Source organism: Dreissena polymorpha, chromosome 5, assembly GCF_020536995.1.
Source record: "Dreissena polymorpha isolate Duluth1 chromosome 5, UMN_Dpol_1.0, whole genome shotgun sequence".
NCBI lineage: Eukaryota > Metazoa > Mollusca > Bivalvia > Myida > Dreissenidae > Dreissena > Dreissena polymorpha.
In genome coordinates this window covers 121,705,661-121,731,004 of record NC_068359.1, presented here as the reverse complement: position 1 = coordinate 121,731,004, position 25,344 = coordinate 121,705,661, and the positions used below count along the sequence as shown (strand labels likewise).

Genomic DNA, 25,344 nt, shown 5'->3' with positions numbered 1-25,344 from the left:
ATTTTATAGAAATACCCGTATATGAAGTGAAAACACCCAAAATAAACAACGGTTGTGATAGACACCTATAAACTGTTAGATGCCCAAAATATCACTTAAAGTTTAAGCTCAGTTTATGAATAACATGACAATATGAGCAACAATTATACAAAGTGCTTCAATAGGTACATAGCTGAAGGGGCATCATACTACACAACAATTATACAAAGTGCTTCAATAGGTACAAAGCTGAAGGGGCATCATACTAACAGAGCTCCAGATAATTTTTTCAGCCGAGGGGTATTTCACTCATGAATTTTTTAATTGATGAGTGAAAATCATAATCCGATAATTTTAAGGAGTATTTATGTTCAAAGGACCTGAAGTAATAATAAATTGTACTTGTAGTGTTAACTTGCTATTACAAGCAGTTTTGTACACAATAAAGCAATAACTTTTGTTTTATTTAATATACTGTCAATAATAGGGCGTACAATTTTTTCCGGTGTTACTAATGACGATGTCGACTTAATAGAGTTCGACCATTTATAACTGGCTCGTCATTAATTTTTGTTTTATTTACATGACAATAAAACACAAAACATGCAGACGCTGCTGAACATGTCACAAAAAGAAAAGCGCTTTCGGGACATGGACTGCCGGTCAGGGCGGCACAGATCGTGACGGTCATATGAAAAACAAGCAAGCAGCAAGTTTTCGCATTACATAATGATTCTAGTGGATTCATTGATTCATATATGTGTATAACGGCTGCCATTTAAAAAGTGCTTGAAGGAAAAAGGTTTTTCCATAGTGCCACACAAGAGATGAACTGATAGCAAAACTTATACATGTATGCTTGAAGTTGGGCGATTTGGTTTTTTTTTCGAATGTGATGTCAAATGTTTTCACCATTAGCGTATATCGATTTTCAACAATGCAGCTGAGAGTCCGTTGTGTCAACATCAGCCTTTATCGTGGGCCAAAATGAAATGATACCGTTCTGACTGAGGAGTAAATTAGGTTGGGAACCTCATTCTGTACATAGATGGTGATGTCACTACGTTTTTACTGGTGTGGACACAATGACGGGAACCAGTCATGATTACATGAACTTATATTCATGTATAAACGGCTAATACGCATTGAAATTGCACACGATACGTAATCCGAATTTAGACAGGAGTTTTTTTACTCAACAAAAGTTTAAGCCATGCGTATTTTCTTTTTTTTCATGCGTATTTTACGCAAATACGCATCTTATCTGGACCTCTGCATACTAAACAACAATTTTTACATTTAAAGGGAGATCATTAGTGTCTGAGTATAAATCATGGTGATGATGTCTTATTTTAATCATCTGAATATACGGTTGTCACAATTAACCTCTCTTTCACACTTGTGGTTGGTTTATTTCACTGATTATATGTATGTGTACGAGGTGTTATATACCATGTACTTTAATTAATTGCCCATCATTATTCAATTAAAGTTAATTGGTCTGTTAATATATAAGTCTTACTTTAATGTTTGCAAAGACCTTAGAATGTATTCTATAGGTCTTTTTTGATGTTTGTCACAACATGTGTAACAGGTGTTGTATACTGCGCACATTAATAACGTCATTTTGGATATGATATGTTATAAATAGTCACTCATTTCTTTAATTTATCATCAAAAGAAGAAAACGTTAATCTAGCTGGCTATGAGTTGGCGTTACATCCTTTTTTAATATTAAGTTATTCATGGTTGTTGAATTTTTGAAAAGTCGTGAATTAAATCCTGGTTGATTATGTTACATTTATATTATTCATCATCTAATGTAGACCAAATAAATAAAATATTGCACAGAGTTTTTTGTTACACATTTGAGACGTTTTTACCAACTTTTAAACTGACTTTGGGGCCGTTTTGACTAGGGGATGTTTTAACCTGGGGCCGTTTTGACTAGCTACCGTACCAGCAGCCACGCAACTACTAAGCAAAACTATTAAATGAAAATATCATCTCAAAGCTGGGCAGATGTATAACGCTTCATACAGAAAAAAAATAAGATTAAATTGTTTGAATGCATTAGAAATCTACTTGTGTATTCATACAGTTATGATGTTTCGTACACAATAATGTCCAAAGCTGTATTACATAACGTGGACGTGGTTATCAAATAAGCTTTTGCCCGTAAATTAGGTAGCACCTATTATCATAGTACTATATTATTCACATACATATATATTAGCGCGATATAATTATATTACATTCCTACTCACCGGATATGTTGCTACAATCGCCATCGTCAATAAACTTTTACTTTTTGCAATGGTCACTAAATGTTCACACGGCCGATTAAATACGACCGGGGATACACACAACTAATTGACCTTTCGACAGCGAGAGTGAAGCCACGCCCCCCGATTTCAAGGGAGGTCACTCCGCCGAAGTCCGTCATAAAACTGGCTACGCGAATCGGTACGTTGGAAGATATTCCCAAAGATTTCGGTCCAAATTACATGAAATGTTTCAATTGCTATCATGTTTTATTTAAAATGTGTTAAATGTTATGTATCAAATGGGTGTTTAGCTCCCCTCAAAGATATAGTACCAGAAAGGCCGTTTGCCAAAAAGGCTTCCCAAAAAGTCCGCATCAGTGAACCAAAAACGCCTCATGGTATACCAGAAAGGCCATACAATATTTTTATTATAATTGAATAGTTATGCTGAATATAATTATCATATCTATGAAATAGTCATAACTTTTTTATTAGTCTACTTAAAAATCGTTAATTTTATAGTCAAAGTCGGCCAATTATCGTAAATTATCACATACAGTATGCATTGTCGTTTGTCACAATACTTTTCATTGAGTAACAGATATTTCAGTTTTTTAATTTAAAGCCGTTAATTTTGCAACCGATGGCAACATTGCAAATGTGGCACAGGTAAGTAAATTTATTATATAAGAAGACAAAGAACGTTTTATTGAAATCCGATATAACACATATCTATAATGCGTTTGGTCAAAATGACCCATGAGCATTGTTATAATCGTATAACATAGTAAATGTCGTCAAAAAAGTAACATACACAATATATTAATTTCCTCTTAAACTATTTTTGCAATGTTTAAAATATAAGAAGTTGAAAGAATTTTCATGTACAAAAAAAACTCGCTAATCAGACTGGGTATCCAAGTGTCAAGGGTCATTCACAGTTTGCGGCATCTGTTTTGATAACGGATTAGTAGAAAGCCCACATATGGTGTAAAATGACATTTATTGGCACCTATTGATAATTACATGCGCATTTTAAAACAGTTTCTTAACTTTTAACGATATACAACTAGCTACATTAAATTCGGAAGATTTAAACCGAAAGAAATAAAAATGCTCTATTTTATGTGATATTATTAAAAATTATAACTGATTGTCTTTAATATTACGCATTTCATTAGCATTAATAATCTAGTTAGCCAAGTTTAGAATGTTTTTTTTATTAGCCAACTGCATTAGAATGTCAAATTTATTTAACGTTAGCCACCTTTAAAAATATGGTTTTAAATGTTCCTTTCTAATTTCACTATATAGAGGAAAAACAAGTAAAAAGTGATACTCGTTTTCTATAGCGTGTCCGTTGCAAAACTTACATATTCTATTTTCGCGTAGTATCTTATTATAACGACCTTAGAACAAACGTCGAGGTGTTTTGCTTTCAGGCGATAGCTTAATATGTTGAGATTAAGCTGTTCGTTGAGACGACTACAAAGACGAATCCAACGTTTGCATTTTTTAAGATTAGTACCCGGTTAATGGAACGGAAAAAACGTAGTTCCATCTTTTAACCGTTCTGGATACATTGTGTCTGAATAACAAGTGCCATTACAGCACCTTTTAACCATTTTCTTTGCTTAAAACACAGCATTACGTATAAGCTTATGTGACGAACAATGGCGAGTTTGACGGACAAAATGGCGGATAGAAACGGGCCTAATCTATGTAGTAATCTGATTGGTTAATAAGCCTGTCAATCAATCGGCTGTCGAAAGGTCAATTACAGAGCGTAGCTGGGTGAATATTTGATTTGGTTCCATTCTTAATAAAAAAAATATTCAAAAACACTATAAGTAAAGCAGTGTCGAAAGACCGTTTATCAGTTAGGTACATGTCAGACGGACGTCAACCTAAGCTGGGCACGGTTTATGGACGTTTCGTGCCACTACCAGTTCGTGCCACTGATATTTGTGTTGAAAAGGGGTAGACGTTTCGTCCCACTGATAACATATAGGCGGATAGGTGTGAACAATGCCGTATAGGTGTGAATGATATTGGAGTGTATATAAATGTAGAAAATTACAACTATGTTGACATTTATAATTATTAATAACAAACAAATAAAATGATTTATCGTTAGTATACTAATATTTGTAAATAGTGTATTATATGCGATGAATATAAAGCATAAAGTGTTGTTATTTTTTATGAATCATGTTTATGTGCTTGTAATAATAAAATAAAATGATTTATTGTTAGTATAAAAACATGTGTGCATAGTTCATTGTGCTTAATAAATATAAAACCTGAAATACTGTTATTTTCTATGCTTGAATTGAATGTGTTATATACATAAATAATAATATATAACATGAATGAACAATAATACAATTTAAAATAAAGTTTGTCTTTTTCTTTAAAGAGTTAGCTTATGCTTTACCATCGACTAACAAACTTTCAATTAGCCGTATGTGTCTACGTAATTAGCAAACAATTAATTACCGACTCCGGCCTTTAATTTACCGACACGGGCCTTTAATGGCCAATTAGTTACCAATAATCAATCTAGATGTTAAAATGTATGCATGCTTTATTTTCTGATATTGTTAATGTCAATTTATTGCAAATGTTTCTAGATATTTATGTAATCTCTGCCAACACAAGATAATCCCACCAGATTGGGTAGGATGCATTTTTTTGTTTAAAATGTATGTATCCATTCACTTCTGATGTTGTTAATGTCAATTTATTGCAAATGTTTGAATATATTTATGTAATAAATCTAGATATTGTTAAAATGTATGTGTGCATTCACTTTTGTTTAAATATAATTGATGTAATGTATCGTTAATGTATTATATGAAGCATTTAAATTGACTCTTAAACAATCTTGAAATAAAATGTAAAAAATGTTATTTTCCCATTGAACAGATGTTACAATCAAAGGTGCGAAAGTTTCCTGTTATGATTTCACACCTATACGGTAGTATTTACACCTACCCGCCTATATATTATCAGTGGGACGAAACGTCCAATGCCCTCCTACACAAATATCAGTGGCACGAACTGGTAGTGGCACGAAACGTCCAGCACCCGCTGGGCACGACCTAATGTGACCCAGATCGCGATTATGAAGGCTTATGTGACGCACGTCAAAAGCTGTGAAAAGAACACCGTTACGGACATAAATACTTGTTTGATAATATTATTTTATTTCAACTTAATTTGAATGAATTTTTTGGCGTTGTTTCATTTTATAAAGTGATAATGAGTGGCTATTACATCAATTCCAAATCGTCAGTGACTTTATCAGAACATTAAGTGCGTAACGGTGTAAATACACATTTTAATTACGTTTTACAACTTTAAGAATTTCTATCAAATGTTTGGGTACATGTTTATATACTAAATTCTTCTTTCATTGGACAACTTTTTGAAGACTTTATGATGTTAAGACACGTCTGCAGTTTTTGTTGAATCACAATGTATATAAAAGTCTTCTTTTTTATGCGGCGTAACAGTGTTGTCACATTTGTAACGGTGTGGACAAATTATCTTTCATATTCTTGTTTATTCGCATCGTGTTTTTTACTAGAAAGTATGTCAGATAAGTTCCATGTAAAAATAATAATGTTGTTGGAAAGACAATCGGCGATATGAATACAAACTTTATTCGCATCATATTGTTTGTATAAATTTCTCCACACCGTTACGATGTTGTCAACACCGCTTCTCATTTAGCGTAACGATGTGGAACGTAACGGTGATGGACATTCGGGAATTCTGACAGAACTGATTCCAATTGTATTAATTCTCCATTTTTGTCTGATAAATTCCACGTAAAATTTGCGATGTTGTTTGAAAAACAATCGTCGATATCAAAACGAAGTTTATTAACACCATAATGTGTGTATATATTTTTGCACACCGTTACGATGTTGTCATCACCGTTACTCATTCAGCGTAACGGTGTGGACTGTAACGGTGATGACATTCAGGCATTTGATCATCCACAAACAGCATGCTACTTGTCTCAAAAACACATTACGCACACACTATTTTGTGGCATCTAAGAATACATAATATTTTAAAATCATAAAAGAACAGGAAGTGGAAATAGCAAAGAAAATGGAAGAACGGTGTTGACACTGAAAAAAAGTACGTTCAATATTTTCTAACTTTTTGATGATTTTCACATTTGTCATGCTCTGTTCATTGCTTAATTGTGACGTAAAAGGTTGAAAGAATGTTTACTTTCGGAAAAAGTTGTATCCCCGTATCATTCCCGTGCGATAGATGAAATTTTCTTCGTAACGGTGTCGACTTGAAAAATTACGGACAGAGCCATTACTGACCATTTATAAATATTCTGCATACAAAGCTACTAAATGTAACTGTTGTTAAGTTAAGTTTAAATATATTTAGCTCCATATGGTTGTTTTTTTGTTCGTTTGACATTCTTTTATAAAACAATCAAGAAAATTACCCTTTAAGAATTCGGACAACACACCGTTACTAAAATACATGGGGGTTAGTTGCTTCGACAAAGCATAAAACTGCTTTAAGCGTGTGATCTGCTAAGAACTCTTATCTAATATTGTTTACATATTATATAACATTGTAATTATGAAACTTATCTCTGTTAAAGTCTACCATTTAGATAATTGTTGAATATGGACAGTGAATGGAACCTAATCAAATATTCACCCAGCTAACCAACCGCCGCGAGTTTTTACTGGTTCAGTGCAGTAATATGAAACCAATGATCGATGCAAATCATACGCGTATATTGTGTTTTTATTTAGATATTTACTTTTTCCCATTTACTGTTGATTCTTAACATGTATAAAAGTCGGGTTATACTTATGAATATTTTCCAGCACAGGTCAAGCCTTTTCGCCGGATTCAGAGTCTTCATTATAATCTTTGAGGTCGCGACTTATGTGACTTTCGGTGTTACAATTAATCGCTGAGTTATGTTATGTAGAAAACTGAGTGACAAGTGGCATACTTGAGAAGCCGATTGTAACTGAATTTAACGAAAACAATACAAAAAATCATGTCGACATGAAGATTCTTCAAGTACAATTGTGTTTACCTTGAGCCTATATAACGACCAACAGTATAGTGTTTAAGGCCCAGTCACACTATGATGCCGGCGGAGCTCTACCTGAATAAACCGGGGCTCCACTGGGGACGACCGGGATGAACCGGGGACAAGCGGGGCTCCACCGGGAAAATATTAAAATGTTAAATACCTCCGGTATGAACCGGGAGTCACTGGGAAGGACCGGCAACGACCGGCGCGGCACCGGGAACAACCGGGACGGCACCGGGAGCAACCGGGACGGCACCGTAGCTCCTTCGGGGCCGATACAGACCCCAGCAGAGCTACGGCAACGCCTCGGTGGAGCCCCGGTGAATGCCGGCAGAGTCCCGGTATAGCTACGGTACATAAGTAAACCGGCGCTCTGCTGGGACGCCACCGGCGCTCTGCCGGGACGCCACCGGCATTCATCGGGGCTCCGCCAGGGCCTTTCCGGCGACGACCGGGGTTAAACCAGGGCGTTGCCGTAGCTCTGCCGGGGTCTGATGCTGGTATAGCCCCGGTTAGAGCCGGCGGAGTTCAGTATACCGGGGCTCTGCCGGGACGCTGCCGGCTTTCACCGGGAATCAACCGGGGCATTACCAGCGACAACCGGGGCACTGCCGGGGCTTCATCGGGATAAACCGTAGCCAGTTCAGGGTTGACCGGGACTCTGCCGGGCTGTTGACCGGCTTCAACTGTGGCGCCACCGGGAAATAGTGTGACTGCGCAAATAAAATCTACGAATCATCCCGGTTCTCGCCGGTCGACCGGCGTAAGCAAACCGGGATGGACGGGGCTCTACCGGCAATAGTGAGACTTGGGCTTTAATTATTAGTCTAGACAATTATGATTGTAAAACATAACAAAATACCGTCACAAAGAACACATACAAATAGTGTAATGAGCCTGCCAACATGGCTGTTGTAATTGGACTAAGATTTATTATTCAGCTTACTTTTTAATTTTAAAATATGTATTTAATAGCAACGAAATAAAACATATTAGTGCGACAGCATCGAGTCTCTTATATGGGTAACACTTGCCCGCGTTACATTTGCCGGTGTCATTTCGTTTCATATATAAAGGCTGGTTGCTGCACACGTTATTCAGAAAAGAAGTACCAACAACTATTATCCTACTATTTCGCAAGAAGAGTACATGTAATAGAACTTCATCAGTGAACTTAAACAATAAACTTGAACACATGTCTGAAGTTAAAACTGAATACATGTAGTTGAGACCGTGAAATTGACATGTTTCGCGTTCGCCTTAAAGCGATTTTGTAAGATTTTGTCAATTATTTATGAATTTAAACAAAATATGAAAAAAACATATTTCAATATAAATTAAAATTAAGTTAAGAAGAACATGTTTCGAACAATGCGAAATAAGCCAGGTATTTAATTCTTAAATCGAAAATGTCTGAACAGTCGAATTTCGCCAGCATTTATATCATGCATGTACGATGTGAATCTACATTTAGTTTGACGGTTCATTTTAAATTTCTGCAACGATATATACTATATACATTCATATGACACACGAACACTAACTCTGATCCTATTAAAAAGCTGAATGCATCTTCGCCACAATCGGCTCGGGGCGCTAACTTGTCTTTGCTGCATTTTATGAAATTCGTCTTCAATCTATAATTTGTCTTGCCTATTTTGTGTTATTGTAACATATTTTATCAATATATTACAATTAAACACATATAAAAAACGTATATTCTCGCCCTAATCATAGCATTACGCGAACGCAGACGCCAACTTTCGGATGTGCTCTATAGCTCGGACTAATCGCTGAATTGAAACTAAATAAATATATACAACAACAGAAGAACCCCTCACTAAATGCCTCCTCACATGTAAACGCTATTTATAAGATGCAAATGGTAAAACAAAGAAGACTATAAACACACCCACACAAGGTCCAGGATAAAATAAAGCATAACATTTAAGGATTCAATCATACAGCTTTTTTTCATAATAATTTAAAAGATCAACAGGACATAACAAATAAGACTTTATAAAATATTACAGCGTTAGGCAAGCATAAAAAGTATTCAGTTTTGTTGATGACCTATTGTTATGAGTCTATTTGTTAACAACGAAAATATTGTTCTAAAATCTTCAAAAGATGAGTACCGATACTTTTCATCGATAATAGTAGTAAGCCAAAACAATAAAAAACGATTTAAAAAATAAAATGTTTATATCGACAACTATAATTTCCAAGAAGGCCTTAACGGCGATCATCTGAGACCAGAAGGAACGACGCTTTTAAGAGAATACAGAAACTTAAAGAAACAATAATATTCAAGTACTAGTACATTATTATGGCAATTTTAAACTATAACAGGAGAAAAAATCTTGCTCGTATTAACTACTTTTATTCGAGAACAACAACTTTCAACATAACATGATGAAAAACTGAGATCACAACCATGACACAGTTAATGCAAAGCTTTGAGTGCTAGTCGATCGTTTTACTTAATAGTGAATTAAATCACAAACCAAAAACGCATCCCATTACAAATTCCAATGCAGACAGAAAATGGAATCGTAAAAAAAACGTGACCCGCGAATCATTTGCAATCATTGTGTCACTGTCACAAGCATTAGACAAATGAAAAAAAAAATATATTGAACAAAAAGGGTATATATTTTAAATAATCAGTTTACCAAACATATTATCTAAATATAATATACGTTGCACTATTTACTTAGCGATTTAATAGAAAAACAAACTAAGCATAAGATCGAAAAGTTTCCTTCCACATAACACAAAATATATCTATCATGACAAGCTTTTCATATGTATACCCGACACAGAACGAATATGTACATATTTACACATAATAATAGTTAATGGGGAACAACTCTGCTAGACCAATCCTTTTACACAGATGCTGATTGTTTCTCCTGCAAACGATGGTTACCATACACAGTTCAATAAATTATCTTAAAAGGGCCTTTTCACGTTTTGGTAAATTGACAAAATAAAGAAAAACAACGTTTCAGATTCTCAAATTTCTTTTAGTTATGATATTTGTGAAGAAACAGTAACATTGAACATTTACCAATCCATAAAATAGCCATTATACGCATCTTTTGACGATTTAAAACCCTGAAAGTTATAAAGCGTTGCAACGCGAAACGATTAAATAATTTGGAGAGTTCTGTTGTTGTATATTTTGTGAAACTACGAGGATTGCTTATATTAAGTAATAACACACCGGTTATCGTATGAGAACGGATGGCCGAGTGGTCTATGTGGTAGACTTTTTACTCCAGGACTCCAGGGGTCAGTGTTTGGAGCCCTGATGAGGGTTACTTTAAATAAAAAAAATAAGTTTATTCTTTATTATTACTGGAGCGTTTTAGATCCAATGGCTACATATATTAATATGATTAATATGATAATAACATGATATAAGCATTTGACGTCAAACTTCAATACATGCCAAAATCTGTGAAAAAGTCCCTTTAAAATCCCACTGAGATATAATATTACTTACAGATCCTGAAATACCAGCTATATATCATACTGTGTACAAATGAATTTATGCATGCATATTAAATACAACATTGCTCCTCTGAAAAGTGAACATTATTAATTTTTTTATGAATGTTGCAGTTACAAACTTAACCTCGACATTTAAGCTAGGGAGACATGCCATATTGGTTATTCTTCATGGTTTTGAAAGCTTTATTATGCTACAATAGGACCGTTGACCTCTAAGTATGACACGTAACATGATTATTTTTATTATAAATTGCATTATTGCTTATTAACTAGCAGTTAGAACTGAATGATGACCTCTTCATCCGACCTTGTGTTACGAACATTTGTCTTACACACAATAAGCAGATGGTAAACTTATGTGCCCTGTTAATATTACCTCAATAAATGCCAAATTAAAAGTTTGAACAAGTTAGACCTTAGACTGTACATGTAAGTACGACCTTGACATTTGAGTTAGGAGGCATGTGTCGCATACGTGTTTCACCGTCTTCTTATGGTGATGATATGTTGTTATTTATTTTGAAAGTGCATGATTGATGTGGAAACTTAGCCAAACACAATCACATTATCAGACACATAAATTCAAACACATTAGCCAAACAATGGTAAAATGTACACGAATCTTATCCATAGCGGACTCGACTGAAAACTACAGTTTGTTTTCAAGAACGTGACTAATGTATACTCATATCACTAATGTTTACCCCAGCCGATTTTTCACAATAATTTCAATCACGCCTATGGATAAGCTCAATATTCTGTGCTGTTCATAAAGCTCAGAAACGTGTGGATAACTGCACAGGAAAATTGTGTCTTGCACATATACAATTGATAATGATAACATATTTTAATTAAATCCCCTTAGAAATTGAGAAGTAGTTTTCGTTACAAACATAAAACTGTTCATATGGAAAACCGAACCGACTGACCCTACTAAGTACAATGATTACGAGATTTCCACATGTTGCGCGTAAAATTATTTTTAGGAGCTCAGTTGACGTGTGTTTGTTGGTTAATAGGTTTTACATAGTCTGTACTTGGTATTTTGGACTTACACATACAATCGCACGTTGAACACACACATGTAATAATGTTGAATGAAATAGTCTTATTATATCGATAATGTCACAAATTGAGCGTGAGCTGTTGCCCCTTTCATTAAGGTGTACGTTGTATGGAAAAAGAATGGTGCGTTTGATGAATTGTAAAAACAAGAAATTTAAGTACAATTCCCTATCCTTCTACACAGGGTTTTTTTCATTTAATTCTGCATGTTAATGACAACGGGTTTCACCAAAATTGCATACACAAACAGTATTTATGCATAAGTACATCTTTTAATTTATCGTCCTGTATCCCAAATGTACTTCATAACATCAAGCTGTAATCAAAGCACGATTGGATTAAACAATGGTTTTTCGTACACAACTGAATCCCTCATGACTAAATCACAGACTATTATAGCTTGTTTTAGTCATGATTTAGAAGACAGTTTCCACATAAAATCGCTCATTTTCCTAGTTATCAATATATGCTTCTGTTGAACCTGACAATCTTCCGTTGCAGGGAAATGAATAATATGGCAAACAGCTGCAAATAACATGATCACATGCTTACGCATCTCATAAAATGTTCTATTTGGATAAAATTGTTCACTCATTGCAGAATATTTAGGGCAAAATATTTATACGATCTCTACAAAATGCGAGCGCCAAATATGAGTGTTATGGTAAATGTTGCAACCAGAAAGTGTTATTTTAATACTCCATCTATACTGTAGAATAACACAACCATCGTTATACAATATTTGACAGTAGTTTATTTCTAGAAAAGACAAATATCACATACAGAGGGATTTATTGTTTAAGAAACTTTAAATGTCAGACAGGTGTTCTTAATTGGCAATACTCCCGACAAAAATGTTATTTGTTTAAGCTTTATATATGTGGTTATTTAATATAGTCCGCAACATTAATATAATATTGCAATAAGCAGGTATTTAAAATCTTATAATATAACATATATAACCTTATGCAAGAAACAACATTAAATCCATCTCCACCTGACAAATACGGTTTAACAGAACAGAACAATAACACAGGGGGGGGGGGGGTTATAAGTAAGTCGCACTTTGATTTGCCGATTCATATATTAAAAGTTTATTAGCGTGCAATAAAGCGATTTTGTAAAATTGACACCAAAGCATGACAACTTTGTTGTTCAACAGAACAGATATTCATCTACAATTAAGACGAAATATTTCTGAGTTCAAAGTGCTTTACTTTACATAAACTTTTTTAAAGACGGATGTGATTTCGTTTTGACCATTAATCCAACTTCGATTTACCTCACAGGGCAAATGTTGATGACGCACAAATGACAACACATGGTGGACAAGGGCGGTCACAACAGCACACCATAATCATGTTGAGCTTAAATGAACCTTAAGTCTTAAAGAGCTATTAGCATGTTCAATAATTTTAATGACAGGTTTTTATGAAACAGTGCATGCTGATTAAACATAAATGTGTTTAAATCCACAAACATCGTCTATATAAGTTTTGATAAATAACGTATATTAAAATAATTCATGTTCTGACATGATATCAACTAGGTTTATAATACGAACCCTATACTTTGAATTTTATGGATGAAATATAATATGATTAAATAGCAAAACATGATATGAAAGTTCCATTTATATGCAAAACAATTACACTGTATAATGGCTTTCGATGAAACTAATATCAGACTTCGCAAAAACCCATAATTTATGTGTAAAAACAGCTATCATTAACACATCTTTGAAAAGAGCGGCCCGTTTCAGAGACATTGATTAAACACTCCACAGATATGAACTTATCACTTGATACAAACATGCTGCAAAAATAACATCATTTATCTTCTTTTTTTAAGGATGTTATAGGCTAATGATGGGCTCCACATAACACTCGCATTTCAGAGATACAGTAACATCACTTGCTTATAGCATAATAATTCAATGTTTTGCATGACTATTCATACTGACTGTGGGAAAGTCACATATTAAAGGTAGTTTACTAAGATTTATAAATTTCATTATTCATGTAACACTAACATTAGTGTTTAATCATTATCATCGCAGCCACTTATAAAAATTGCAGTAAAAAACTGCAATCTGTCCGTGTTGCCTGTAACTTTGGTTGGCGCAAATCTTTCAAAATATTGAGTGGACAATGCAATCAAAGCTCTCGCAATCTCTTGATCGGTTTAATGAAGGAAATAATCTACCATTACTTTACATTAATTTATTGTAGTAGTTGTTTGTTTAAACATGCATATTTACATATAACCTCGGTGCCTTTGATCTTTTACCTGGGCCCGATGGTTCTTATCGACAGAAGCATTTCATTCTCTTATGCATATAATTGGAATGTATACATTAGCCATTAAATATCATAGAGTAACACAAGTAAAATAGTTTCAATTTTTGTGATCATTTATTTAAATTTAGAAAGGACTTAAACGTTTCCTAGATATGTATATCATTGATTTGTTAGTTTTTATTTACAGACTGTCTTTAAAGTTCAAATTAGTATTGATATCACACACTTTACTTTTATGGTTACACATAACTGACTGCATATACCTATAGTTTGATGCTGTATGATGGCTTTTAAATCTTTTCAGTATAAGCATATACCTAAGTGATCAATATAGTGGCATCTTTCCTAAGTCTGTTCAAAATCAAAAGCAAGTTTGTAATTTGGTGCTTATTATAAAATGTTTCATAACTCTATACGTCATAGAAAAAATGATGTATCGATCTTTACCCGCCGACAGTTTGCTTCATCAAAAAACTGGAGCTATATCTTTAAGTGAGGAATACACAGAGCCACGACATTTATCATTCCTATACTCTGAAAGTGTAGTCTACACGTAATATATTTAAAAAAACACATATCCAAGTTTGTTTGTAATTATAATTTTATGCATGGCGTCTATATAAATAGTCATCAAAGCACTTCTTAAAAACAACCATAACAAATAACCTAGATCAAATAGCTTCCGACAAAACATCTTTTCATCGTTTACTGTTTGCAGTGAAAATGTTACATTTTTTTATATAAGACATGACATGGGAAATTCTTTAAAACTAGAATGCGTAATGAAAGCTGATCTGCTTTTATCATCTGTATTAATCTGAAAAAAGTTAAGGGCTATCGTGTTTTATGTGCATGCTAAATAATCTGTTTTGAAATGTGCTATTTTCATCCAGTAAACACATCACATCACAATAAACTATTAACATAAACAACATGGATAATATAACATATACAATGTCCAAATATTAAACTGAGTTCATAACAATGGATTTCAAAACATTTATTGAAAAAGAACACAGTCGGTAGGATTATTATTTATTACACTATTATTATTTTGTAAAGAACTTAAATACTGAAAGTGATATACAGTAAACACACAAATCCGTCTAAAGACAGAATTGTTGCGCTGATAATTTTTTAGTTACAATCGAGCTTATAATTTATATTCCGTTATTTTTAAATGACATCGATGTGGAATAATTTTTCATCTTGAGTTATGAAATTTACCTGATCCTTAGAGAACACAATGTTTCATAATGATCAATTAAAACATCTGTTAAAATTATTGTCTTTGTTAACAAAGTTCTGTTTTTGAACACTAAAAATTCCCATTAATATGGTTATTTATCACATGCTATACCCTGTTTACCATGTAATACAACCATTACATATTTTTTGTATATTACATATGTGCAATACAACATTTTTAAGCGTTTTCATTGGCTTTGTTTTCGTTTATTGACCAATCGCATTTTGTTATTTTGCTGAAAGGACGTTGCAACGTCAAATGACGTCACGAAATGTAAATAAAATTCGGGATTTATCATTATGTTTGCGTAAATATGTATTTAATTTGCTCATTTAAAAGCATCACATTTCATACCATATTTTATTAAATTCGTCCAGGACATTCCTTAGTAAGCTCACCAAAGGCTCGCTTACTAACAAAATTCCTGAACTCGTTTAATAAAATATGGTATGACATGACAACACGTTCCAGATCCTATATATCTAAAAAAAGTAATATACAAGTAATGACTAAACCGGCGACAAAAATAAATACTACTTTTATATTTCAAATTGGAATAACTATTATTCAATTATGAAGTATTTTCGCATGCAGCAGCAAATGATATAATTTCTGCAGAGCTATACAATTGATGATATGCAAAAGCGCAAATCATAAAATGTACATGATCACATATCAGACGAAACAAGAAAGAGTAAAAGGAAATCAAATCCATTTAATACATTAAAATTAAGGTTATTTAAGTACAATCAACAGGATTTTACATTTGTGATCGTCCGATTCGACTAGATATTTTTTTTCGAAATGAATTGGATGTTAAAGCTGAATTCGTTGTACTTTCCAAGCATGTTCACACATACGCTGCATAAAAAAAAACATTACAGAAAACAATCATTATCCAAACCGATGTTATTGAATGGAAACCGTTTTCTGTTTTGTACGCACTGAGCTTGATCTCACTAGCTTTATATGCAATCCTTAAATGAGTCTGCATGTAGGCTACCTACATAAACATTAAAGACGCATTCCTGTATCCAGACTTAAATAATCAAACTGAAACTATAAATTATTCTTCAATTATTGTTGACCTCGACCACAATGTAATCCCTCGAAACATCAGCATGTAAAGTCCAGCAGGGCTTGGTATAAACAGTTGTCCTGTTGTCCGGGACAATCAAATAAAAGCTACTAAAGTAAAACAAGGAGCATTATTTTAACAAACATGCTTTCGGCCCAACGTACACAATATATTGAACCATTGAGAGGTTTCAGTCGAGAGGATTATAGCATGCTAGGAAAAACAAGTAAGGCTAGGGCGTGGCTAAAGTCGATTTCAGAGGAGAATTCCAAAACAAACTATGTAAGGATAACTATATGATGTACCTAGTCAAATATTAAAGCCCTGATCCTTGCGAGTTCGATTTTATTTTAAAGAAGACTTTTAAAATCAATAAATCTTTATAAATCACGTGACCCTTGGGTCATTACTAGTTGAAATCATAGAGCCATGATTGTTATAGACTTTATATGTGAACTCTAGACGATGTTACACACCAAATATTAACAAATGACCCTTGAGGTGTTAGGAAAAAGATTGAGTTGTTATTGAACAAATAGTGTAAGCTTCACTGACCTCAATATTTAAAAGACCGGCCGCTTTGAACATCTTTGAAGGCAGTTAGCGAAGAATTGTTTCTGTCAAGTTATATCAAAATATGTAAGTGCGTAAGGGAGAGAAGAATCGAAGAAGAAAAAGGTAAGGGACTTAAAGACGCACGGATTGAAGGAAAAAAAAACGATATTTTAAAAGCTCAGTTGAGCTTGTGTGTCCTCACTTGAGCTTAAACTAAGAGATTGAGACTTAATTCAAAGGCAGTCAAGGTATCCGTTTGTTTTAACACTAAAACATAATAACTTACATGGATTCCTATGGATATGAACGTACATTTAAAAGTTCAGATCTACAACTCAGTAAACTAAAGATTGTCTAGTATAAAAACAATCCAACATGATGGATACAACTGGTAAACATGTTTAAAGTAGTTTGTGATGATGGTGACAATACAAAACTAAAATGTTGAGGACAGATACATTCAACATAGGTTTTGAAGTCAAAATATCACATGCACACTTAACTACAAGGCTGCTTAGATTATGAGTGAGATAAATTGTAAACAAACGTGTGTTAAGTTTGCGTTTTTAGCCTATTAAGACTATTTAGCAAGTTAAGAAGACAGGTAAAACTGTCATCCTATTTAGCCTATTAAGCCTAATTAACAAGTTAAGTACATAGGTTGACTAATGCACCCTTTTTAGCCTATTTAGCCTATTTAGCAAGTTTAGAACATATGTTAAAACATACATTATATTAAGCCTATTAAGCCTATATAGCACAATGTTCAGCCTAGTTAGCCTATTTAACAAGTTAAGTACATAGGTTGACACATGTATCACATTTAGCCTATTTAGTACCATCTTCAGCAGGTTTAGCAAGTGTAGTACATGGGTTGAATCATGCATCCTATTAAGCTTATTTAGGACCATTTTCAGCCTATTTAGCCTAGTTAACAAGATTAGTACATAGGTTGACACATGCATCCTATTAAGCCTATTAAGCATACAATTCAGACTCTTTAGCATATATAACAAGTATTGTACATATGTTGACACATGTATACTATTTAGCCCAATTAGCACCATTTTCAGCCTTTTTAGCCTATTTAACATGTTACGTATATAGGTTGACACATGCATCCTAGTGAGCTTATTTAGCCTATTTAGCACCCTATTTAGCCTATTCAGCAAGTTTAGTACATAGGTTCAAACATACATCCTATATAGCCTGCTTAGTTTATTAAGCACCCTTTTCAGCACATATAGCCTATTTAACAAGTTCAGTACATAGATTTACACTTGCATCATATTAAGCCTTTTTGTCCTTTTTAGCAACCTCTTCAGACTATTTAGCTTATTTAACAAATTTAGTACATGGGTTTAACCATGCATCCTTTTAGCCTACACAGCCTATTAAACACCCTTTTCAGCCTAATTAGCATATTTAACAAGTTAAGTACATAGGTTGACACATGCATCTTATTTAGCCTATTAAGCACCGTTTTCTGCTTGTTTATCAAAATTAACAAGCTTAGTACATATGTTGAAACATGCATCCTATTTAGCCTAGTATCTTGCGTATTTAGCACCCTATTCAGCCTATTTGGCCTATTTTACAAGTTTAGTACATGGTTTATATATGCATCCTATTTAGGCTATTTATAATATATAGCATCCTTTTCTACCTTTAAAGCCCTTTTACAAGTCTATTACATACGTTTAAACATGCATCCTATTTAGCCTGTTTTCCTATTAGAATCATTTTCTACCTAATTAGCCTTTTAAACAAAATTAGAACAAAGGTTGACACAGTCATCCTACTTAGCGAAGTTAATACCCTTTTAAGCCTATATAGCCTATTGTTCAAGTTTAGTACATACCGGTCGGTTGAAATATGCATCTTATTTAGCCTATTCAGTTACATATGCATCATATTTAGCCTATTAAGCCTATTTGTTACCCTTTTCAGCCTATTTAGTCTATTCAACAAGTTGTGTACATAGATTGATTCATGAATCATATTAAGCCTATTTAGCCTACTTAACACCATTTTCAGCTTATTTGCTTAATGAACAAGTGTAGTGCATAGGTTGAAAAATGCATCCTATTTAGCCATATAGCCTATTTAGCGCCCTTTTCAGCCTTTTTAGCCTCTTTAACAAGTTCAGTAGAGAGGTAGCAAGTTTAGTGCATATGCTGAAAAATACGTTATAATAAGCATATTTAGCAGTATTTTCCGCCAATTAAGCAAATTTTGAAAGTTTAATACATATATTTAAACATACATCCTTTTTAGCCTATTTAGCCTTTTAAGCAGCCTTTCCTGCTTATTTAGTCTATTTAACACTTATATTTAAATGAATGGTTGAAACATAAATCATATTTAAGCAACTTATTCCGTCTATTGAGCTTTTAAGGACTCTTATTGAATAGGTAGACACAAATATCCTATTATTAACTTTAAGCCTATTGAGCAGCGTATTCAGTCTACTAAGCGAGTTTATTAAATACATGTAGGTTGAAACATAATCATTTAGCCTTATAAGAAGCTATTTGCCTGTATACGCCGTTTTCGAAAGTTTATTAAATAGGTTGAAACATATATAAGAGTAAGCCTTTTTAGGTTAAATAGCATCATTATTAACGCTCAACCTATTTTACATTTAAGCAAAATTTAAATAGGTTAAAATATACAGCCTGTTTAGCAGAATATTGAAAAACCATTTTCAAAAGGAGGTTGTATAAGAGCCCCTTTAGACAACCAAGAGTTATACCCCGGAAGCGACCTAGTGAACGCTGACCTCCCGTCGGCTGCCTTTCGGACATATCTTATTTCGACCCGGGGTTTTAATATGGGTCGGCGTCACGTATAGCCTATTAAGCGTATAATTCGCTATTTATATTATACATCGGCATGCTCCTTTAAGGGCCCTTTGCGGAAATACAAAAGTTTTTCCATGGAAGCAACCTAGTGGAAGCTGAACTCCCGACGGCTGCATGTCGGTCTGATCTAGTTTCGGAATGGGGTTTTAATTTGGATCGGACGCACATACAGCCTTTTTAGCGTATGATGCGCTATTTACGTTTCGAGATGGTATGTACCTTAAAGGACCGCTTTCGGACAAACAAAAAATACCCCGCGGAAGCAACATAGTGCACAATTAACTGACTTCCGATGCCTGTCGGGCTGATCCAGTTTCGGCCCGGGTTTGTAATTAGAGTCGGCGTCATATACAGCTTATTCATCGATCTAGTGCACGCCGATCTACTGTTAGCTCGCTCTCGGGCTAAATAAGTTTCGGCCCATGGTTTTAATTATGATCGGTGTCAAATACAGTCTATTCAGCGTATTATTTTCTACGTATATTGCGAGTGGGTATGCATCTTGAAGGTCAGCTTTCAGAAAAACAAGAGATGTCCTAAAGAAACAACCTAGTGCAAGCTGAACTCTCGTCGGGCTAACCTAGTTTCTGCCCGGGATTTAAATTAGGGTTGGCGTAACGTACAGCCTATTAAGCATATTACTAGTATGCGCTATTTTTATGGCGAGTTGTTATGAACATTAAGGGCCTCTTTCGAACAAACATGGGTCATGCCCCTGAAGCGACCTAGTGCAAGCTGAACTCCCGTCGGCTGCCAGTCGGGCTGATCTAGTTTTGAACGGAGTTTTTAATAAGGGTCGGTGTCACCTATAATTTATTTAGCGTATGTATTATGCTCTTTTTCATGGCGAGTCGGTATGCACCTTTACAGGCCCTTTTCGGACAAATTAAAGTAATCCCCCGGAAGCGATCTCGTGCAAGTTTTACTGCCGTTGGCTGCCTGTCGGATTGATATAGTTTGGCTCCGGGGTTTTAATTAGGGTCGGCGTCACCTACAGCTTATTAAGCGCATTATGCTCTATGCACTTGGCAAGTTGGCATGCACCTTTTAGGGCCCTTTTCGGAAAAACAAGGGTTATCCTCCGGAAGCGACTTAGTGCACGCTGAACTCCCGTCGGCTGCCTGTCGGGCTGATCTGGTATCGGCCCGGGGTTTAAATTAGGGTCGGCGTCACCTACAGCCTATTTAGGGTATTATGCTCTATTTACATGGGGAGTGGGTATGCATATGTTAGGGCTCCTTTCCGACAAATAAGAGTTATCCCAGGAAGCGACCTTGTGCAAGCTGAACACCCATCCGTTGCCTGTTGGGCTGATCTACTTTCGGCACGGGGTTAAAATGAGTGTCGAATTCACCTAAACCCAAAATAGCGCATAATGAACTATTTACATGGCGAGTGGGAATGAATTCGGACAAACAAGAGTTATTCCCCGGAAGCGACTATGGCACGTTGAACTCCCACCGGTTACCTGTCGGGTTGATCTTATTTCGGCCCGTGGTTTTAATTAGATTCGTCGTCACCTACAGCCTATTAAGCGTAATATGCACTCTTTACTTGGCACGTGTGTATTCTGCTTAAAGGGCCCCTTTCGGACACAAAAATAATTATTTCCCTGAACTCACGTCGGCTGACTGTCGGGCTTATCTAGTTTCGGCCCGGGATTTTAATAAGGATCGGCGCCATCTTCACCTTATTTAGCTTATGTTTTATGCTCTATTTACATGGCGAGCGGGCATGCATCTTTAGGAGCCACTTTCGTTCTAATAAGAGTTATTCCCAGGAAGCGACCTATTGCACGCTGAACTCCCATCGGTTTCCTGTAGGGCTGATCTAGTGTCGGCCGGGATTTAAATTAGGCGTCACCTACGGCCTATTTAGCGTATGTTTCATGCTCTAGTTACTTGCCTAGTGTGTATGTACCTTTAAGGGTCCCTTTCGGACAAACAAGAGTTATCCCCCGGAAGCGACCTTGAGCACGCTGAACTCTCGTCGGTTTTCTATCGAGCTGATCTAGTTTTGGCCAGGGATTTCAATAAGTGTTGGCGTCACTCTCAGTCTATTTAGCGAATAAGCCTCTATTTATATGGCGAGAATGTATGCACCTTTAACGGACCCCTTGTTTGTGTGAAAGGGGCCCTTACAGGTGCATACCCACTCGCCATGTAAATAGAGTATAATACATACGCTTAATAGGCTGTAGGTGACGCCGACCCTAATTAAACTTATTAAAATGCCGGGCCGAAACTAGATGAGCCCGACAGGCAGCCAAAAGGAGTTCAGCTTGCACTAGGTCGTTTCCGGTAGATAACTCTAGTTTGTCTGAAAGGGTCTCTTAAAGGTGCATACCCACTCGCCATGTAAATAGAGTCTAATTCGCATAATAGGCTGTAGGTGACGCGGCCCTTAATTAAAAACCCGAGCCGAAACTAGATAAGCACGACAGGCAGCCAACGAAACTTCAGCTTGCATTAAGTTGCTTCCGGGAATTAATACTTGTTTGTCCGAAAAGGGCCCTTAAAGTTGCATACCCTCTTGCCATGTAAATAGAGCATTATACATACAACAAATAGACTGTAGATGACGCCGACCCTAATTAAAACCCCGGGCAAAACTAGATCAGCCCGACAGTCAGCCGACGGGAGTTCAGCGTGCACTACGTCGCTTCCCGTTGATAACTCTTTTTTGTGCGAAATTGGAACTCAAAGATTCATACCCACTCGCAATGTAAATAGAGCATATTTTGCTAAATAGGCTGTAAGTGACGCCGAATATAATTAAAACTCCGGGGCGAAACTAGATCAGCCCGACAGGCAGCCAACGGGAGTTCAGCTTGCAATAGGTCGGTTCCTCGGGAAAACTCTTGTTTGTCCAAAAGGGGCCCTTAAAGGTGTATACACCTCGCAATGTAAATAGAGAATAATACATACGCTAAATAGGCTCTAGGCGACGCCGACTAATTTATACCCCGGGCAATAACTAGGTCAGCCCGACAAGCAGCCAACGGTATTTCAGCTTGCACTAGGTTGCTTCCGGTGTCTCTCCGAAAATTGCCCTTAAGGGTGCATACGCACTCGACAATTAATAGAGCATAACACATGCGCTAAATAGGATGTAGGTGACGCCAACAATAATGAAAACCACGGGCCGAAACTAGATCAGCCCAACAGGCTGCCAACGGGAGTTTAGCGTGCACTAGGTCGCTTCCGGGGATAACTCTTGTTTGTCCAAAAGGGGTCTTAAAGGTTCATACCCACTCGCCATGTAAATAGAGCCTTATTCGCTAAATAGGCTCTGTGTGACGCCGCCCTAATTAAAGTCCTGGGCCGAAACAAGATCAGCCTGACATTCATCCGACAGGATATAAGCGCGCAATAGGCCGCTTCCGGGGGATCACTCTTATTTGTCCAAAATGGGTCCTTTAAGGTGCATACCCACTCGCCATGTAAATAGAGCCTAGTTCGCTTATTAGGCTGTATGTGGCGCCGAACTTAATTGAAACTCCGGCCCGAAACTGGATAAGCCCGACAGACATCCGACGGGAGTTCAGCTTGCACTAGGCCGCTTCCGGGGATAACTCTTGTTTGTCCAAATGGGGCCCTTAAATGTGCATACCCACTCGCCATGTTAATAGAGCCTAATTCGCTAAATAGACTGTAGGTGACGCAGAATCTAATGAAAACTCCGGACCGAAACTAGATGAGCCCGACAGGCAGCCAACGGGACTTCAGCTTGCCGTAAGTTTCTTCCGGGGATAACTCTTGTTTGTATGGAAGGGGCCCACACGTGTAAATAGTTCATAATGCATACTCTACATAAGCTGTAGGTGACGCCGACTCTAATTAAAAAGCCGAGCCGAAACTAGATCAGCCCGACAGGCAGCCAACGGGAGTTCAGCTTGTACTAGGTCGCTCCTGTGGGATAACTCTTGTTTGTCCGAAAGGAGCCCTTAAATGTGCATACCCATTCTCCATAAGAAGAATGTACACTCGGATAATATATTCTTCAAATATGTTCCAAACTTGCTAAATATGCTTAATAAGCTTAATATTTCATCTCAATAGGCTTAATATGATAATAAGGATGTATGTATCAACCTATGAATGTACTTAACAGGCTTTATCGGCTAAATAAGCTAAATTGGCTAACTTCACACACGTTGTAAACAAGTAATTTTGTCGAAAGAAACCTAGGTATCCAAATCAAAACAATATTAAATAATTTGTAACGCTTTTCATCGATAATATGAAACATGTATGCCTTAATAAAGAGTGTTTAAAATTCGCTTATACGTTATTAAGCCTGTCCTATGGAAGAGCGTTAGATGTCGCTTCTAAAGGTTCCCGGTTCTAATTCTGGTGAAGGTAAAACAAAAATATTTTTTTTTACGGGGATTCGGTAACTTAAGCATGGCGGGCCCCGAAATTGAAAGTGTGATATAATTCATATTTGACATTAGTTACATGACATTTATCAATCTATATTATGAATAGTGCTGCGCAAAACATTTGAGCCATGTTCTGAAATAAATAAACAGTTTACAATGGGTATTTAAGTTATTCTACCCATTGAAGCAGACACTTGAACTTGTGAACATCACGTTTCGGCTTCATAAATTCTATAAATTATACGCCTCCTACTAATGATATTCATATAGAGTTACAATATACGCAATTAAACCTTTATTTTCTTTCAACGAAAAGGAATGATATCGGTTGAAAAATGTCAATCTCTACATTCTACTTGTCGAACAAAACGGCTTTTAACTAGTTGGCAATCGGCCAAAGATGAACTGTTCAATGATTGGTCGAACTATATTCAAGCAAGATTTTAACTGACAGGTGTCGAGATGTTATGTGTTATTTGCTGTCCTAGTCGTAACGTATATATCAAGCTGTGTAGGCCATAGACAATTTCAAAAGTGAAATTTTATTGAAGATGGCGACTGTAGCAACCTATCCGGTGAGTATTAATGATATTTAACTACCTTGCTTTTCTATGGTTACAAGTTCATATTTAGTATGTATCATTACAATGTTCTGATAGAACATATTTCTTTTAACTTATATTCGATATGACAAATATATTAACGCAGTGATTACAGTTAAAACATAAATATTGATAATTGAGTGTTAACTGCTCTACACTATATTAAGTTTGATAAATGACATTTGTCTTGTAATTTTCATTGACTTCAATTATTCGATTGTTTTTTAAACGACTAGCGGGAAAATATTGTCAAATGGATAACTTGCATGCGTTGGTTACATAATCCATCAATTTATGTGCTTGAGACTGGCTTGGGGATATTAATAAGCATGCATATTTTAAGTATTCTACGTTTAATTCAAGTGCTCCATATGTTTATATTGTCGC

The 25,344-nt window shown here is 35.6% G+C and overlaps 3 protein-coding genes across 5 annotated transcripts in view; 1 reads left to right on the top strand and 2 right to left on the bottom strand.

The window, feature by feature from the left end:
- The window catches only part of LOC127880487 (galectin-8-like), a 48,694-nt gene extending 46,346 nt beyond the window's left edge, over positions 1 to 2,348 (bottom strand). For all 3 annotated transcript variants that reach the window (XM_052427778.1, XM_052427775.1, XM_052427776.1), the window contains exon 1: positions 2,247 to 2,348. In XM_052427778.1, the coding sequence (XP_052283738.1) occupies positions 2,247 to 2,270 (24 nt within the window). In that variant the 5' untranslated portion in view covers positions 2,271 to 2,348. The remainder of the gene's footprint in view (positions 1 to 2,246) is intronic.
- The window catches only part of LOC127880488 (galectin-8-like), a 118,857-nt gene that overhangs the window by 74,067 nt on the left and 19,446 nt on the right, over positions 1 to 25,344 (bottom strand). The window lies entirely within an intron of this gene.
- Positions 24,796 to 25,344, top strand: part of LOC127880489 (galectin-4-like) — an 11,112-nt gene continuing 10,563 nt past the window's right edge. Inside the window, exon 1 of the mRNA XM_052427782.1 lies at positions 24,796 to 24,930. Coding sequence (XP_052283742.1) covers positions 24,907 to 24,930 — 24 coding nt within the window. The 5' untranslated portion in view covers positions 24,796 to 24,906. The remainder of the gene's footprint in view (positions 24,931 to 25,344) is intronic.